General features: G+C 34.7%; 3 protein-coding genes across 7 annotated transcripts in view; 1 reads left to right on the top strand and 2 right to left on the bottom strand.

Annotated features, from left to right (window-relative positions):
- LOC111479664 (transcriptional corepressor LEUNIG_HOMOLOG-like) overlaps positions 1–5,989 on the bottom strand; it is a 9,201-nt gene extending 3,212 nt beyond the window's left edge. Inside the window, exons 1-17 of one of the 5 annotated variants that reach the window (XM_023124457.1) lie at positions 5,854–5,948; positions 5,690–5,702; positions 5,496–5,596; positions 5,286–5,383; positions 4,936–5,045; positions 4,544–4,818; positions 4,378–4,447; positions 4,178–4,289; positions 3,375–3,424; positions 3,022–3,294; positions 2,848–2,919; positions 2,438–2,659; positions 1,892–2,033; positions 1,690–1,799; positions 1,057–1,206; positions 777–929; positions 545–667 (exon numbers count right to left, since the gene is read on the bottom strand). In XM_023124457.1, the coding sequence (XP_022980225.1) occupies positions 545–667; positions 777–929; positions 1,057–1,206; positions 1,690–1,799; positions 1,892–2,033; positions 2,438–2,659; positions 2,848–2,919; positions 3,022–3,294; positions 3,375–3,424; positions 4,178–4,289; positions 4,378–4,447; positions 4,544–4,818; positions 4,936–5,045; positions 5,286–5,383; positions 5,496–5,527 (1,992 nt within the window). In that variant the 5' untranslated portion in view covers positions 5,528–5,596; positions 5,690–5,702; positions 5,854–5,948. Of the gene's footprint in view, positions 1–544; positions 668–776; positions 930–1,056; positions 1,207–1,689; positions 1,800–1,891; positions 2,034–2,437; positions 2,660–2,847; positions 2,920–3,021; positions 3,295–3,374; positions 3,425–4,177; positions 4,290–4,377; positions 4,448–4,543; positions 4,819–4,935; positions 5,046–5,285; positions 5,384–5,495; positions 5,703–5,853 lie in introns of all 5 variants that reach the window. The other 4 variants (XM_023124458.1, XM_023124456.1, XM_023124460.1 and 1 more) reach the window with 4 other exon arrangements.
- A 3,875-nt stretch (positions 5,990–9,864) lies between these two features.
- On the bottom strand, positions 9,865–10,284 carry LOC111479269 (cell wall integrity and stress response component 2-like; the record flags this gene model as incomplete). The annotated part of the gene is made up of 1 exon (XM_023123818.1): positions 9,865–10,284. A coding segment is annotated over one exon (420 nt), but the record flags the coding sequence as incomplete, so codon positions are not given.
- Positions 10,285–12,725: 2,441 nt separating this feature from the next.
- On the top strand, positions 12,726–16,466 carry LOC111479729. Its single transcript, XM_023124561.1, has 11 exons — positions 12,726–12,863; positions 13,013–13,096; positions 13,737–13,832; positions 13,929–14,004; positions 14,100–14,195; positions 14,288–14,361; positions 14,441–14,548; positions 14,639–14,776; positions 15,175–15,280; positions 15,552–15,757; positions 16,023–16,466. Exons 1-11 carry the CDS (start codon positions 12,804–12,806, stop codon positions 16,089–16,091), a joined length of 1,113 nt encoding a protein of 370 aa, XP_022980329.1. The 5' UTR covers positions 12,726–12,803; the 3' UTR covers positions 16,092–16,466.
- Positions 16,467–17,444: the final 978 nt, after the last annotated feature.

Here is a 17,444-nt window from a genome sequence, read left to right as displayed (position 1 = left end):
AAAAAAAAAAAAAAAAAAAAAAAAAAAAAAAAAAAAAAAAAAAAATGATAATTCTTCCTTAATAAGTGAAAAAAATAGAGAAAAACGAGAAGATAAAAAATAGCTCATATTAATGAGAAACCATTATTATCCATTTGATTCTAACGTTTTTCTCTAATATTACGTTATTAGTTGCATTTAAAGAAGTTTTATACACATGAAAATTATACAACGTTTTAAAACGAAATCCTAATGGAGGATCTAAATTCATTCACTTTTGCAAGTAGGGTTTTAATTCTAACAATTATTAGTTTGGAGTTTATTATTATTTTGTCCATGATTCCATAATGTTGCTACTAAACTAGTTTTGAGAGAGTTCGGTAAATATTATCTACATTTTTCTCCAAATGTTGAAATTAAAATCCTATTTCTGAAACTAAAAAGAATTTATGCATCGTTATCGTTATAGATGGATAGATATGCAGAAAATAATTGAGAATTGCAATGGCAGAAAAAATAACTCTACATTAATTTTTTTTTTTCTTGAAATTTACTATTTTTTTACCTTTAATGAGAGTGTTAGCCTATCTGACTCGAAATCAATGATAGAAACCACGCTATCTGATGCAGCGGCCAGAAGTTGCCCTATTCTTGGCTGAAATCTCACCTGAGTTGAGCCATTGCCACCCTGGTTCACAAACTTGAAATTAGACTAGACATTTAACTGCTAACGAAAAAGATACTGTAGAGTGGGAACTTGAAAGAACGAAAAAAATCAACAGAATCATTGAACTAGCCTTGGAGACATGCGTAGAGCCCTGTCTGACATGCCAGTAGCGAATCTCATTGTTCGCATCACAAGAACAGAAAATCTCATTCTTCTTAGGGTGGAAATCAAGAGATGCCACTTGCGAGGTATGTCCAGTATATGCATGTAGACTATAAGTTGGCTGCAAGAATAGATCCCACACAGTCATTTATAACGAGCAAGAGAGACGGACTTGATGCTAGATCAATTCAAATAACTGATCACAAAAATTACATCATGTGGAAGTGAAGTGAGCAGAATAAACATACTTGTGCTGCGTCCCAAAGTCGAATAGTTGTATCAAAGGAAGATGTTGCTAGCTGAGTTGAATTGGGTCTGAAACGAACATCGGTAATGATAAGAGTATGTTCCTCCGGTGTGGTTTCAGTTTGCAATGTCTCCATGTTCCAGATAACAACCTAATTAAAAAAAAAAATGATAATGAAAATGAATATCATCAAGTGGACATGCAAACAATTATCGGTACTAGCATACTTATATGAATGTATTGGATGTCGGATGACAAAATAATTTACCAAGGTTTGCTAGCATACGATCCACATTAGGAGCAAATCCATTTTTGCTAGTATTTCTTTTTCAATATACTTTCTATTTATATTGAAGTACTAGGAAACTACCTTCTGCATGGCATAAAAGTAATTGAAAGAGAATTGCACAGCACTACTATGAAAGATTTGAAGCGTCATATACAAATTCCAAAATGGCACAGTCAGAAGAAAGAAAGTCGAGGAGGTGATCACATTAAGCTAATGAAAAGTAAAAACTTGGAAAGCTCATCAACTCTTATAAAGAAGCAATTGCGAAGGAGTTCACATTTCTGTTTAAGAAAATCCAGATCAACATCGGCAGTAAATAATACAGAAGAGATACAATTTTAATACCCTTTTGTCATGACCGGCACTTGCTAATAACTTCCCATCCGAAGAGAAATGACAGGACACAACTTTGCTGTTGCTTTTACGCATGGAACCAACTTCACTAAAAGAAAGACCTAAAATGGGGTGGGGACACAAAACCAATGGTATAGTCTATCAGAACCAGGACGTCCATGACCACTGTTTGAATGAAGCAATCATGAATTACCCTTTGAATTTTCTGGAGCATGCTCAGAAGGGTTCCGCTTCAATGTGCCAAATAAATCCCTTCCATCTCCATCATCGTGCGAGAGAAATGATTCCACATTATCATCTAAGGAGCCAATATCTCCAAGATGTTCCATGTCATCCTGCAATGGGAAATAATGAAATATTATCATTAATGGACTACTCAAGTGTAGTACATAGAAACATGCAAGAATACATGACCACTCCATCACAACGACAAATCCAAATCTATCACACAAACATGATTATAAGAAAGCGGCTGGTATCCATTGGAATCTAAATTACAGAACATTGAGAATTGAAAAGAAAGAAAGCTTAAAGATATGGTTCTAAGTATCAAACTGAAAAGATGTGCATACTTCATTAGTCATTGGGGATTTAACCAAACATCCCCTTTCTTGAGAATTATTCTGCACCAGGCAGATGCATGGGTTGTAAAATAAGCGAATGTTCATGCTACATCACTGGTTAGAATTTGTCTCTTAGTTTATGCAGATAATATACTGTTAGGTAATAATTCCTTTACCAGCTGGTTTGTGGACGATGCAAGACCGCCCGTTCCATCATTCCCATACAACAACATATTCTTTGGCATGCTATTAACATTCTGCATATTAGGGGCAATAACAGCTCCATCACCGGGGGTGTGAGTTGATGGAGTCGATGGTTGGGAATTAGGTCCAAGGGTATTCCCTGTTCCAGTACTGTTAGCAGCTCCAGATGATGAAGGTCCCTTCCTTTTTCGGTTCTGTGACTCACATTTAATAAACAATTATTAGTTTGCTAATTTGTAGAAAGAAAGATTCTGGTTGTGAAATCTTAAATAATGCTGTCAACAGTACTCAGATAGGTAAGAAACTGAAAGATTTATTTCCTTGAACTTATGAAGTACAAGGAAAAGAAATTAAATTGTCGTGTCATAAGAATAGGCAAAACCTGTTGTACTTGCTGAGGATGTAAACCATCCTGCTGTTGAGAAGAAGACTGTTGCATTTGTGGAATATTCATCTGCAAACAGCGCCTTTAACCATTTAGGTCACCTCAACATCAATCAAGAAAGAGAGTATTCAGATTTGAGACGAACTGTGCCCTTCCGGAAGGGAAATATACCTTTGATGAAGTTGACTGCATAGGCGAACCAATTGATCCATCATTTGCAATTGGTTGACCATCTTTTGCATTTAAGTTATTTCTGGGTAACCCTCTAAATCTTTGAGGATCCATGTCACTGTACATAGGCGAACTACCAAGACTGCCTTGTGCTTGGACCTGTGCCAAGAGTTGCTGCTGCTGCTGCTGTAAGAGCTGAAATTGATTAGCACTTTGAAGGAAAGGTTTTTGAACCTGTGCGCCTAAACCTGGCCTTATTTGCTCAATACCCTGCTTTGGAAAAGGCCACAAATGTGAACTTGAAACCATACTAAAAAATCCTTAATCTAAAGAAAAATGGAAATATAACTTACAGCTAAAGGCCATCCCTTCAATGGAAGACTATTGACTCCAGAGTTCAATCCTGGAAAATGAACACAAGTTTTTCAAGATGTAGAGAATGGACCTCAAAGAAAAGTGATTGGAATCATTCCAAGTAAGTTATCTCTATTAACTTAGTGAAGCAAATGGAGCAGCAGAGTTCAAGTCAAGTATCTTCTGGCCAACTCTGAACGTATTCAAACAGGCCAGACAGGTTTCGTAAGGTTTGCTGAACATTCATTAAGCAAACAGCAAACAAAAAAACTACAACGATGTAAAATCATATGTTTTCAATTTATTCAAAGAAAAGTAATTGGTAGAGCAAATTGTGTCACACTTCCCGAGTTATTTGGAAAAATAATGAAAAATTATTATCACAAAGAATAACATACATTATCAGAAATATTCTACGTTCAAAATCAAATTAGAGGGAAGAAACTGATACAAACAACAGATCACTCTGAATGTGCTACATTTTTTAGGAGCTCTCTGGGTCTTCAAAATATGTTTTACATAGGTCTACACTTGTAGGATTTCTTGGTAATACCACTAGTAATCTAGTTTAGCCCCTTCAATGTTTTTTTCTTCTAGGTGTTCACTCGAGATAAATTTAGTCAAGATTCAGTAACTGTTCAACTAGCTTCCCTTTGCTGTTTAACATGTGTGCGAATAACATAAACCTTACCCCTCATAGCATGCAGTCTACATATGTACAAATTTCACAGTCATTTTGTCATGACAAAATCAGTTTAAATATGGAAATCCTTGAAGAATTTTATTTAGGAAGGATACAAACCTGTGTTTCCTATTCCAGGTTTTGACTGCATTAACCCTGACCCATAAACAGAAGATGGATCCATAGGTAATGACCTTTGAGTACCACCCATACTGACATCTGGTTTAATATCCTACAAAAATGAGATTTTATATCAACCCTGCAGCTATGTACAAAGAAAGAAACACTGAGGAGTAAAAGATGCTAAATAAACAAATTACCGTGGGCTGCTGACCCCGTGTCTGCATCTGTTGCAATGCTGCATTCACACTTCCAGGGTTTCCCAACTGTCTGTACTATACAAGGAACCAAGAAGAAAGTATGAGCTATGCATTGGGTTCAAGAAAACAAACATAATAGGAATAAATAAAATAAAAAGAAACTTACCCTGGATGGTTTGTAGCTGGTTTCATCACCCTCGCATCAAGCAGTGGTTGGGATGTCTCTGAATCCATTGCATTAGGGTTTTTCATGCGCTCCTCGTACATTCTTGCTGCCAGAGCACTTGCTGTTGGTTGCCCCAGCATTCCTTCAGAATTAACCGCATTCAGTGAACCACCAAGCGAAGGGTGAGTACCATCCCTACGTTGTAACTGAGCTTGACGCATAAGCTGCAGTTGTTGCATCTGCAGTTGTTGTTCCTTCTGTTTCATTTGTTGTGCCTGCACACAAGACATAAGCAACAAAGGATGAAAACCAATGGAACTTAGCATCAATTCAACTCACTATATCAGTAATTATGTCGACAGTTCTGAACAATAATATGTTGAGAAAATCACCTCTATATATGCTGCAGCAGCTTCAGAATGTTTCTCGTTCGTCCTTGCTATAAATATGTCCCAGAATACAGACCACCATTCAAACAAAAATCCTCCAGGAGCATCAATTGCTGCACGTCATCATATGCAAGGACTATTATTGTCAATGCAACGTTCTATTCTTAATCACTGCACAGAATGTAATACAGTAATCTAGTTCCAATATGAACACTCTCCTCTCGTTTACACTCAACTCGAGTCTACTTAGTAGCCACATCAATCATGCTCGATGTATTGAGTGGAACCAGACAAAATCTTATTCCACTAGAAACTTACTGAATAAGAATTGACAGAAATTTCTGAAGTATTACCTACTGGATCTGGAGCGACCTTTCCTTCATTCATGAAGGACTTAGCCGTGGCATGTAATTTTTTCTTCACTAAATAATCATAGATGTACACATCGAGCCTGGAAAATCAACGAGAGTTGGTGAAAAGTATAATTGAATGAAATTCTAATAATAGACTGAAGCAGAAACATCTAATAATGGATGAAAGGAAAATTGAACAAAAATATTTACATCTTATCTGCTTCCCAGTTACTCTGCGCCATCTTCTATCTTGAAACCCAACGAACTGCTCAAGTAAACGACGAAAATCCTACGGTAATTATAACCTATATCTGCAAAATTAAGCCAGAAGATTCTGCAGCCTGTTGAATTCAGCCCTACAGCCTTAAAAAAACACCAAAAAGACGGATCAACGCCCGCATTACCAATCTCGAAGTCCTGAAAGTAAGATCTTCATTGATCAAATATCTCGTCCTCAAATTCACAATCACGTACAGAAAAAATTCAATTCAATAAGCGCGAAACTTTTTCGCGATCTCAGACAAAGCGGTAAACAATTTAGCAGCTCAAAAACAGCCGAAATTCTCACCTAAATCAAGGAGCTTGTAATTCGGTCGATTAACAAGTTCTAGGGCTAGTGATCAGAGATTTTACCAGGTTCGAACTGCTCCAAGTTAACATCACTTGAATAGCCTTCGAGGACTTCAAAAGAAGCTGAGTTCTGGTTCCAAACCTGACTTCGTGCCCGAGGCTCGGACCCGAACTTAAGCTGGCCCGTTAATTGACGTTGTTGGGCTTTTCCATTTTGACAAACCAGCACGGAAACTGTGACGAGTTGGGAGAATTAGGACCGTTAGATTGTACACGTGGATTTTAAAGAAAAAGACTAAGCCCAGAGAATCAAAGATATTAACTTCGGAATATCGTTGAATGGTAAATTTATTTTATTTTTTATTTTTTAATCGAATTATCGACTTTTTAAAATAATAATTACTATTTGTCTATTTGGTTATTATAATTAATTAAAGATAATTTAGCTGTGGTTTGTAGAATATCTTAATATATATTTTTTTCTTATAAAATTTTGAATTTGTAATGAAACCATAATTTTTAATTTATAGTTTTTAAAAAATTAGAGACTAAATAACCTTAAACTGAATTTAAATTAAAAACAAAAATTTTATTGCATCAGAAAAAAATAAATAAGAGGAATTAATTTAAATTGGTGACCTGGCAAAAGGACAAAGAGGGAACTTGACAACGTCAAATGATCTACGTGGCGATGCCCACATGGTTAGGAACTCGGTTCGGGTACAGAGCTAGGTGTACATGGCAAATTCGTGACCGTTGGATATTCGGCGAAGACGGAGAGAATGATCTCTGATTCGGTCTCCAATATTAATGCCACGTGCCGGACCCCTTCCCCATATATAAAGGTAATATGATATCAATATATTCTTTTTAGTACGAATTAATATAAAAATTCAAATATATAATTATTTAATGAGTTAAATCACAACCACAGTCCTAAAACTTTTAAAAAATATTTAATCGTCACTACCCTTCCAATTTTACGGCAACAATAATAACAATTTATCGGATAAATATTTTTTTAATTTATATTTCGAAATTTTCTCTAGGCGTATCAGTGGTTATCTATTAGACATCATCTAACAAAAAAAAAAAATCGATTTAATTTACTGAATTAATATTTTTTTGATCGAATTATTATCTCGAAAATAGAGTTATAATTCAATCCAATCCAACCCTACATTTATTTTTTTAAAAATTAAAACAAATAAAAATAAACTCTCATAACCGTTAAAAAGATAAATAAAAGTGGGATTGAACGTAGAATTTGATATAAACTATCAACAAACTCCCAGCTAATTTCTAAAAATAAAGAAAAAAAATCATAATTACAGCAATACAACTCAATTCAACCAAGTTGAAAGTAAAAAATTGAGTTGGGTTAAATTATAAAACATATTGGAACGGTTACGAACACAATCTAAAATGATTTTTAAAACTCGACCCAATAGAATACATTTATACAAGTAAATAAATATATGGAATATTAAATAGGGAAGTACGGGTAGTGGTTCGAACTGCGGAGTTGCATGATGGTGGGAGGACATGGTTTAGTTGCGCCATTAATAGCCGAACCCAACAGCCTCCCTATTAAATGACATCACATTACAGGCCCCATTAGCCATTCCCAGTGTTTTTTTCTTCTTTCCAACTTCAGTCCCTGCAGCTTTTTCCATAACCACTTTTGCCCAATTCAAAACCCTCCAACAGACGTGAAATAATACTTTTATAATTACATTTTGATCCAAATTTTTACAGTTTCTTTTAATTTAGTCCCATATTTTCAAATATTTAAATTGAATTCTTATTTTTGTAATAATAAATCTTAAAATTATTTTATTTTTAATTAATTTATCTCCTTTTAAAGATCTATTAAAAATTAAAAAAAAATCAAAATAATCTACTATTTTATTAATGAAATAGTTGGCCACATTGTTATAAAAATAAAAAATAAATAAATAAAGGAAAAATAGCACCTCTGAATTTTTTTTTTTTATATATATATATACAAATTTATTACAAATAACGAGAAATTAAAGATTTCAACCTACCACTGGCAAGAAGATAATATTTAACTGTTTCAAATGTTTTTAAATTGATAATACTCAATATCTAGAGGAATTAAATTATATTTATTTTAAATAAGGTAAAGTTAATATTGTTTTTATTTGAATATTATATTTGTGGTGTCGACTATTTATTTATTTAATAAGTAAATAAAATATAATAGAATTAAAAACTCATATTGTTTCCAAATTATCTAGCTAAAGCACACGCTTTTGGCATGTTAGTGATGAAAATAAATTGACTCGTGTCTTGAAGGATAAGGTTCTTAACAACAAATTACAGCAACTTTAATTTTATGGTTTTTTTTTTTTTTTTTTGTCGGACTAATATTTATAAAATAATTCATATGTATTTATATTCATATGTGTAATAATTAATTGGGAACTATATAAAAATGAATAATTAAAAAATGCAAGATAAAAATTAACATTGATTTTTTTCCCAATAATAATTAATACAATAAAAATGCATGGTAAGTGTCATATTCACCCTTTTTTGGCCGCGAATTTGGTGATTGTGCGGCGCTCACTCTCAACACTGAGTGAGTCAAGCCAATTTCATACCACGTTGCCGACAGTTTGACAACAACCTTGAATCCCGTTTTAAAGAAAAGATTTTAGATAACGGAGGAGAGAGGTTTAGGAAAAAGTGTTTTGAAAGCAATAATGAGATAGAGAGATTGAGAGTGGTGTTATATAGCATGCAAGCAAAAATGCAACAACAACCGCTTAAACCGTATATAACTTTTCGGGTAGAGAGAATTTGACAACTAGTCGCATCCTATAGTACATTTTGAGGCATTTCATGTCTACCAAACGTTGCCATGACTTCGCCGAAACGTCATGAAAGCGATACAAGAAAGTAGTAAAGTAGTATAAAGCAAGGGTTACGGCGTGTCATAGGCATGTAGCCATGGGTGTATATTGTTTTTAACTGAGTTTTCATGAAAGAAATGGAGTTTAAAAATAAAGTTGGACAAATATATATTTAATTTAGTTTAGAAAATAATAATGATAGGATTTAATATTTTATGTATATATAAAATAAAAATAAAAATTAATGGCAATTCAGATAATGCGAAAAGGCGAAGAGGAAGGAATCCTGTCTGATTGGCTAATGTTTTTATTCCTTTTAATGGATTGGCGGAGGGACAGTTGGAAATATAAATGGCACTGCCAGGGGTAGATGGAGACGTCCTTGAATTAAAGTCAAGCTGTATTTAATTTTAATTTTAATTTTAATTTAATTTTGAATTTAATTTACCTGTCTCTCGTGCCAGTGTCTGTTTGTTTTTTCGTCTATATAAATCACGTTTGATCTCTTTGTTCTGAGAGCAAAGCTACCAATGGCGTCTTTCTCTCTGCGTGCAGTGGCTTTTTGGTTGTGTGTGTGGATTGCCTTGGTCGGAGCCGACAATGTTGTAGAAGATGACAAGCGTTTGTTTCATCGGCCACTTGGTTTTTTTAAGGGGAGAGGGTTTCGCGGAGGTGGAGGTTTTGGTGGCGGTGGCGGTGGAGGTTTTGGAGGCGGAGTTGGAGGTGGATTTGGTGGGGGAGCTGGCGGTGGGTTTGGTGGTGGAGCTGGTGGTGGCGGCGGTCTAGGCGGTGGAGGTGGGTTGGGAGGTGGTGGTGGTTTGGGTGGTGGAGGAGGGCTTGGAGGCGGTGGTGGTTTGGGTGGTGGAGGAGGCTTAGGGCATGGCATTTATAAAAGGGGGTTTAAAAGTGGAGGATTAGGTGGTGGCGGTGGATTGGGTGGTGGTGGAGGGCTCGGTGGAGGAGGTGGTTTAGGAGGTGGAGGAGGCATTGGGCATGGTATTTACAAAAGGGGTTTTAAGGGTGGAGGACTTGGAGGTGGTGGTGGTATTGGCGGCGGAGGAGGACTTGGCGGTGGTGGCGGTCTAGGTGGCGGCGGAGGACTTGGAGGTGGAGGTGGTCTCGGTGGTGGTGGAGGCCTTGGAGGCGGAGGTGGTCTCGGTGGAGGTGGAGGACTTGGAGGAGGAGTTGGTGGCGGTCTTGGAGGAGGAGTTGGTGGGGGTCTTGGAGGAGGAGCTGGCGGGGGTCTTGGAGGAGGAGCTGGTGGGGGTCTTGGAGGAGGTGGTGGTCTTGGAGGAGGAGCTGGTGGGGGTCTTGGAGGAGGAGCTGGTGGCGGTCTTGGAGGAGGTGCTGGTGGTGGGTTTGGTGGCGGAGGTGGTGTAGGTGCTGGAGGCGGATTTGGAGGAGGAGCAGGAAGTGGAGTTGGCGGTGGCGGTGGCGGTGGCGGTGGTGGAGGGTTCGGCGGAGGTGGTGGCATTGGTGGTGGTGCCGGTTTCGGCGGTGGAGCGGGGTTTGGCGGCGGTGGCGGGCACCACTAAAATGCATGGTATTCAAATATATCTATTTCTTATCTAAATTGTGAAAATTATTATGTCTGGTTATCCAACACCGTACCCTTTATTATTGTTTTCCTTTATGAGAGGTTATTTTAAATTATGTAATGTGAATTTTATAGCCTTCAACTTAATCTCCGTTTCTATTCAATACGGTGCGTTTTGGATGAACCGATCTCGACCCAGTCGTCTTCATGCATGCAGAGTACGACGCTAATCATTAAAGCATTTTTATTAATTATTATTACATCACCTATTTTCATATTATTCCACGTCATCAATTTATTCACATCATTACGTTTTTAATTTTGGAAATAATTTGTTTTATTTTATATTTTCAATTTTAAATTAGGCATTTATATTAAAAAACAATAAATAAATTACTCAATTATTTATCTTAGTAATTCCATATATCTCATTATGGTTGAAATGTCCTTTTCATAGAATATTAACATGCTTTAATATCACAAAAAAAGAGGATATTTTTTAGAATATTAAAATTTGTATCCTGATTATTTTGGCATTTAGTATATTGGAATCTTGGTGTAAAAGGGTAATTTTGAGTTTTCACATGTACAAGAGAACTCAAATAAAATGTGAAGATTTTAAGACTTGTATTAAATACTAGATTCGATCTCTAATTTTCAAAATATTACATTTTATTTTTTAGTGTTAAAAGCTTAATTTTTAATTGGGTCGTAAATTTAAAATTTGTACTTAAATTTTTTACATTTTTAATTTTGATTTTCAAATTTAATTCTTATTTTTAATATTTTAGTTGATTATTTTAAAATTATTGAGCCATTTTGTAATTAACTTGCATTATTAAAAACTAATTGAACCTAAGACGCATTATTATTAATAAGATTTGAAATAGGTATTTAGTGAAAAAAATGGAGGGCAAAAGTGTAAATATTGAAATACAGAAATATTGAAAATATAATTCAAAACTCAACTGTAAAAAATGTAATATTTATAAAATTACGAATGTGTCCTCGGCCTACAAGTTGAAATAGGTATTTAGTGAAAAAATGGAGGGCAAAAGTGTAAATATTGAAATACAGAAATATTGAAAATATAATTCAAAACTCAACCGTAAAAAATGTAATATTTTTAAAATTATGAATGTGTCCTCGGCCTACAAGTCACAGTTCCGAGACTATTAACTAGGAGTATACATGGTTCGAGTTAGTTTGGGTTGACGGATTTTTTTGACCCAACCCAAAAGTTTGGGTTGATTTGATTGGTAACCCAACTCAACTTAAAACTTTTCACAACCCAACCCGAAATTTTGGGTTGGGTTGTCAAATTTTTTTTTTAACATTTATTTATGTATAATTTATAATTATTCGGATATAATGTTAGATAAAATATATTAAAAGGTCACAAACAAACAAAAATTAATTCATAATTATTAAAAAAAATATATTAAATGGTAACATATTAACATGGTTGAACAGTGTTATTAAAGTCCCCTAATGGCAACCTTCTTTAAAATTAGTTAAAGCAAAAAAAATAAAAAGATTTATCATGAAATTAAATAAACAATAATAATCTATATATAAATGGTTTAACATTGTCATAAAATTAAATACCATACCAACATTTTTTGAAAATTGGTTAAACTAAGAAAAAAAAAATATAGAAATATATCATGAAATTAAATAAACAATAAAAATGATTAGTTTAAATATAGTGTAAAAAAAAAAATATATATATATATATATATAAATAGTTCGTATGACACCGCTAAATGCTAACATTTTTTTTGAAAATTGGTTAATGTAAGAAAAATATAAAAAAATAAGAAAAAATATTTAAAGATATGGTAAAAAAAAAAGAAAAAAAAAAAAAGAAAAAGAGATATATATATATATCTATATATAAATAAGAGTAGTTCAAAATTAAAAACAGTAAATGCTAACATTTCTTGAAAAAATTGAAAATTGGAAATGGGTCAAAGTAAAAAAATATAAGAAAATAAGAGAAAATATACAAATATTTTAGTTGAAATATGGTGAGTTATTAAAAAAAAAAAAAATATCCGGATGGCAAGCCCACTCTAAGAAAAAGTTATTAATATATTTTATATATTTAAGTTTGGCTCTCCAACTCTTTTTTGTCTATAAACTCGAAAATCGAACGGTAGGTTTAGAAAAATGAACCAAACCCTACTCGAAATGCTAATCCAATCCAATCCAAGGTTCGAGTTGGGTTAGTCCGGATTGTCGAGTTGAATGTACACTCCTACATAAAAAAAAATTATTAGGCATAATTAGGGAGGATAAATTTGTAATTATAAAGAGTGGATTAAATTTGTAATTTAACGATTAGGGTAGAGGATAAATTTGGGCTGACTCATAATTCGATGGTTGGATCGAGGACCACTTGAAAGAATCCAAAAGCCCACGACTCGGCCCGACGCTACCCATGTCGTTCATGTGTAGAAATCGGCACGGCGGGTTCTAATTCATCTCGTTCTTCGAAGGCCACAGAGTTCCCAGATTCTCTACAAAATGGAATTCTGCAATTCACTCATCTTCTTCACCCTGTTAATCATCCTCCCTCTCGCTAGGGTTTGTTTTATCTGATCGTTTCCGTGATTCTGTCTGATTCTTAAGTTATTGTTCTTTTTTTTTTTCCCGCGGATTTATACTTTGGAGCAGCCGCGGGATCTGATAATTCTTCAATTTGACGTGTTTTACATTTTTATGGTTTGATCCAGTGCGGGGATACTGGCTCGGTGATTTTCGTTGATAGCTCGTCGCATCAATATCTTCGATCTCATTCGACCGATGATGGCTCCGAGGTAATTTAATTTATTCTGTATTTTCTCTGCCCTGGAAAGATTGGTTCGGTTGGCTATCTGTGAATAGACTCGAGTTTCCTGCTCAAATTGTTTTGAATTCTGTTTCCATATCTGTGTTGGATCTTTGCGAATTCCGGCGGATTAAAGAAAATGAATCTGGAACTACTTATTTTGAACTGAGTTGAGCTGATCTTTCTTGAATGTTAGCATTGTGTTTGGTTCACATCGTAATATATAGATGATTGCATTTTGAGATTCACATGATCATCCTGCTAACGAGTGGTATCAGCCATCGTCTGTTTGTAACTGACGTGCAGTTGTTAACGGATTTAAGAAAGCCTATGCGTCACATTTCGTGATGTTGAAATTGAAATGGAATTTTGTGGGTTTTTTTTTTTTTCTTTTTTGACGGGGTGTTCTGAGAACATTGTGAACCCTTCTAGTGTCAACCTATCTGACCATCAATGGGCAATTTTAAATGTTTTGTCATGTTGTATTACCATATTATGCCCATTGCTTACCCATATTCTCAGTGGGAAATATTAATGTGACAGAATGTCGAACTTTACCCTGTTATTTTTTTTGGGTTAAAATATTAGCTAATCTTCTCATGTTATGCTCGCATATTTGATTTCCACAGGTTAGTTCAATGTCACTACCAGAAGTTGCTGCTACTGTGTCAGTCTTGCTTGGTTTTGCGCCGCCTTCAACGCTTTCAGCTTCTGGTTCATCTAAGGTTTTTGATTGTTTGATAAGTTTTGCAGAAGTTTTCGTTGTAAATTATGTATGCGGCCGTAAGGTTTTGATCATGTTATTAGTGCCTTTTTTGCAGCTGAATGGGATTTTGATGCCAAATCCGCTTGATAGGCCTCGTTCAGTTTTTATGCTTGAGATTAAAGGAACACATGGTCTCTGCAGTAATTTTGAAAATGAAATTGAAAATGTTATTCTTGGTTGCAAGTTTTTTAAAGGTGTTGACCTTTTTTAATTCTGATACTTGCAGATCCGGAAGTTGTAAGCCTTGTTAGTGGCATGTCCAGCAATGTTCTTACGAGTAAGGTTCACGTAAGTTCTGAGAGCGCTGACATCCAACTTCCCGGTATTTGTTCCTTCCAAAATCGTAATTGGTTTATCTTTTTTCCCAAATATTTTCCACTGCCCTTTGGCCTTTCTAATGATAGTTATTAGCAGGTGAGGATGAAGTGTCTGTTGTTCCTTTGAATGAACCATTGGCAGCTTATACTGATGAAGATATTAGTGAATTTGTAAGTTATGATATTAAACGCCTATATTTTTACCCATTTCATTTTCAACAATTTCTAATTTGTTTGAATATCTTACTAGGCATCTTTCATTGGTGGATCATATGTTGCTGATGCATCAAAAACTTTAAATGGAGAGTTGACTGTGCCGTTGACTGATGCTGTTAAAATCTATCTTCATCTGTCTAAGGTTTTTCTCCATCTGTTCAGAATGTTATCTGGTTATATTAGAAACCTTTTTTATTCATGTGTTCATTGGTGCATTAATACTCATTTGCAGACAGGGGACAGAGAATTTATAGGTAGACTTTTGTGTCTCATTCACAATATTAAGAGGGCTATACACATTCATGAGGATTTGTCACAAAATGTGCAAAGTCCATCTGAGCTCATCACTGGCTCTTTCGATAGCATCAAGGTACGCTGTCTTCCTTGATTTTTCTGTTTCTTTTTTTGGATGACGTTTATTCAACTTCTGTTCCTATCATGCAATATCCGTTTAACCTCAATTTAGTTGTACCGTAGAATTAAACTGTAATAGAGATACTGATGAGGTTATTAGTGCTATAGTTTCTGGCATTACAAAACTCTAGTACGTATGGGTCATAATGGGCGGTGTGGACATTGGGAGTCTGAAACCTTAATTCTGCCGCCTTCTTGTAAAAGCTTCTTTGCAGCAAAATAACATATATTGAATGTGGTTGTGTGTTTTTAGTCTCCCAAATACTGCCGTCATTCTTTTCTTTCTTTCTTTCTTTTCTTTAAGACGGAGTAATTTTAGTTTATTCTCATCGCTATTCACCATCGGGTTAACAGGCATTCCAAGATCAAAGTGATTCCGAAGTAGATGCTGGTCATAGATCGAGACTATTTATTGTTGCTTTGTCCAAGATATTCCAATTACTCCAAAAAGCATATGATGGTAAGTGGTCGGTTTGCTTTGGTTTGGAGGAGCATACCAATTATTCATTATTAAGCTCTAGTCTTTCAGCTGCCCAATTTTGTGAAGAAGTAACAAATTTTCTGTAACCCGATATATTACAAATTGGCTTTGATGTTATTCTTGCTCAATGATGACTTTACGAGTATGCGTATTAAAATCATTGACTCCCTTTTCGATTTTGGAACAAAATATTTAGGTTTTTAAGATTTTTTTTTTTTTTTTACTTAGATGCCTGTAATTTAACTTGCAGGTCAAATTGTTGGAGTTGTTTTGTTTTCTGGATCATCATCACCAAATGCAGATAAAGGATTAAATGTGATCTTTAACCCTCGATCGACTCCACGTTGGTTGGTGGAAGAAGTCAAACTTAACACAACTATTCAAGAAGTGATACTGGTTAGGACAACCCTTGCCTGGATCACTGGAATCATCCTTTTGATTGCAACTCTTATGGGGGTAATTTTTTTTTTACCTTCACTCCATTTTGTTCACTCTAGTTTGAAATAAACATAAAAGTGGTTAATAATACGTTATTTATCTGCTTTTTGTGGCCTTAGAAATATTAGTGACTAGTCTATGATAGAAATTCATATTAATTTTTGGTGCTTCTGACATTTTAGCTCACTTTTATGTTAAAAAAAATATAATATTGTTCTATCCTGTTCATAAAATATTACAGCCTATATATTGTTTTTGTTGATCTTTTGTTGTTTCACTGCAGTCGTGCTGCCTTCTAAGGATGCCTCTCACGAGGGACACCCTACTCTATTCTAATGTGAAATTGGACTAAGATCGGATGAATAGACGATGCCCGAGATGATCGTCTACCATTGAAGCATTTAGGGCATGAGATTTGTGTAAGTGCCCTTTCAACAATGTTCTTGTCTACATTTTGGTGTAGAAAACTTTGGTATTATTAATGGTAGCAATGGTATGGTATGCTGCCTTCTTCAAGATAATGATGGCTTTTGGCTATACAGTGGATGTGGATGGATAACCAGATTTTTGTGTTGTATAATAAAGTTATTTTTGTATATTATTATCCAGAAGTCACAGCTCACTGAGGTCTGGTGATGCAATTATTCAACTTTGTTGTACTTTATTTTTGGTGGACGAGTTTTTCCCAGCTCCAAAATAATTCCATTATTATCATCTTTAATGTGCTTGCATTCTTTGTTAAGCTTCTTTATTCTGATTTTGCACTTGAGTTGTTTTGTGTTTCATGTTAGTAAATGCTCATATCAAGGCGCTTTCTTTTTTTATTCCTTCTGATTCCACTTTGGGGAGGGGACCGAAACATTCCTTATAAGAGGTGTGCAAACCTTCCCTTAATAGACATAGACACGATCTATGTAATAGGCCAAAACAGACAATATCTACTAATGTTGGATTTGAGTTGTTACAAATGGTATTTTAGAGTCTAACATCTAGCGGTGTGCCAGCGAGGACACTAAGGCCTCAAGGGGGTGGGTTATGTGATCCCACGTCGGTTGAGGTGTCCAAAATAATTTCATTATTACAATCTTTAATGTGCTTGCTTTCTTTGTTAAGCTTCTTTATTCTGTTTTTGCATTTGTGTTTCATGTTAGTGGTGCCTCAAGGGGGTGGGTTATGTGATCCCACATCGGTTGGGGTGAGAAATAGAGTATTCTTTGTAAGGGCGTAAAAACTTCTCTCTAATAGACACGTTAATATCGTGAGAGAGATTGATGATGAAGATATGTAACGAGCCAAAGCGGACAAGCAAGCTTAGGTTGCTACACTCTTTTAGTTGATTAATTTTATATTAAAATATTGTGACTTCAAATTGAGTAGAACATGTCAATTACCTCTGTATTGTTTTGTTCGGGGTATTTCAATATTACATTGTTACCTACTAAATCTTTTAAATTAAATTATTACGAATTTGGTCGTATAGAGGTTAAATTCTGTTCATTTAATTGAAGTAAGGTATTAACAATCAATACTTTCATTAATATTTTCAAATGTTGGGTTAAATATTGATATGTTTATTTATTAATTGAGATGGTTTTTTAATTTATTATTATTATTTTTCAGAAATATCAATTCACATTTATATTTCCGTAAAATTGATAACTCTAAATCGAATAAAAAATGTTTGCTTCACTTTAAAAATAAATAA

This window comes from Cucurbita maxima, unplaced genomic scaffold, assembly GCF_002738345.1.
Source record: "Cucurbita maxima cultivar Rimu unplaced genomic scaffold, Cmax_1.0 Cma_Scf00005, whole genome shotgun sequence".
NCBI lineage: Eukaryota > Viridiplantae > Streptophyta > Magnoliopsida > Cucurbitales > Cucurbitaceae > Cucurbita > Cucurbita maxima.
This window is presented reverse-complemented; position numbering and strand designations above follow the sequence as displayed.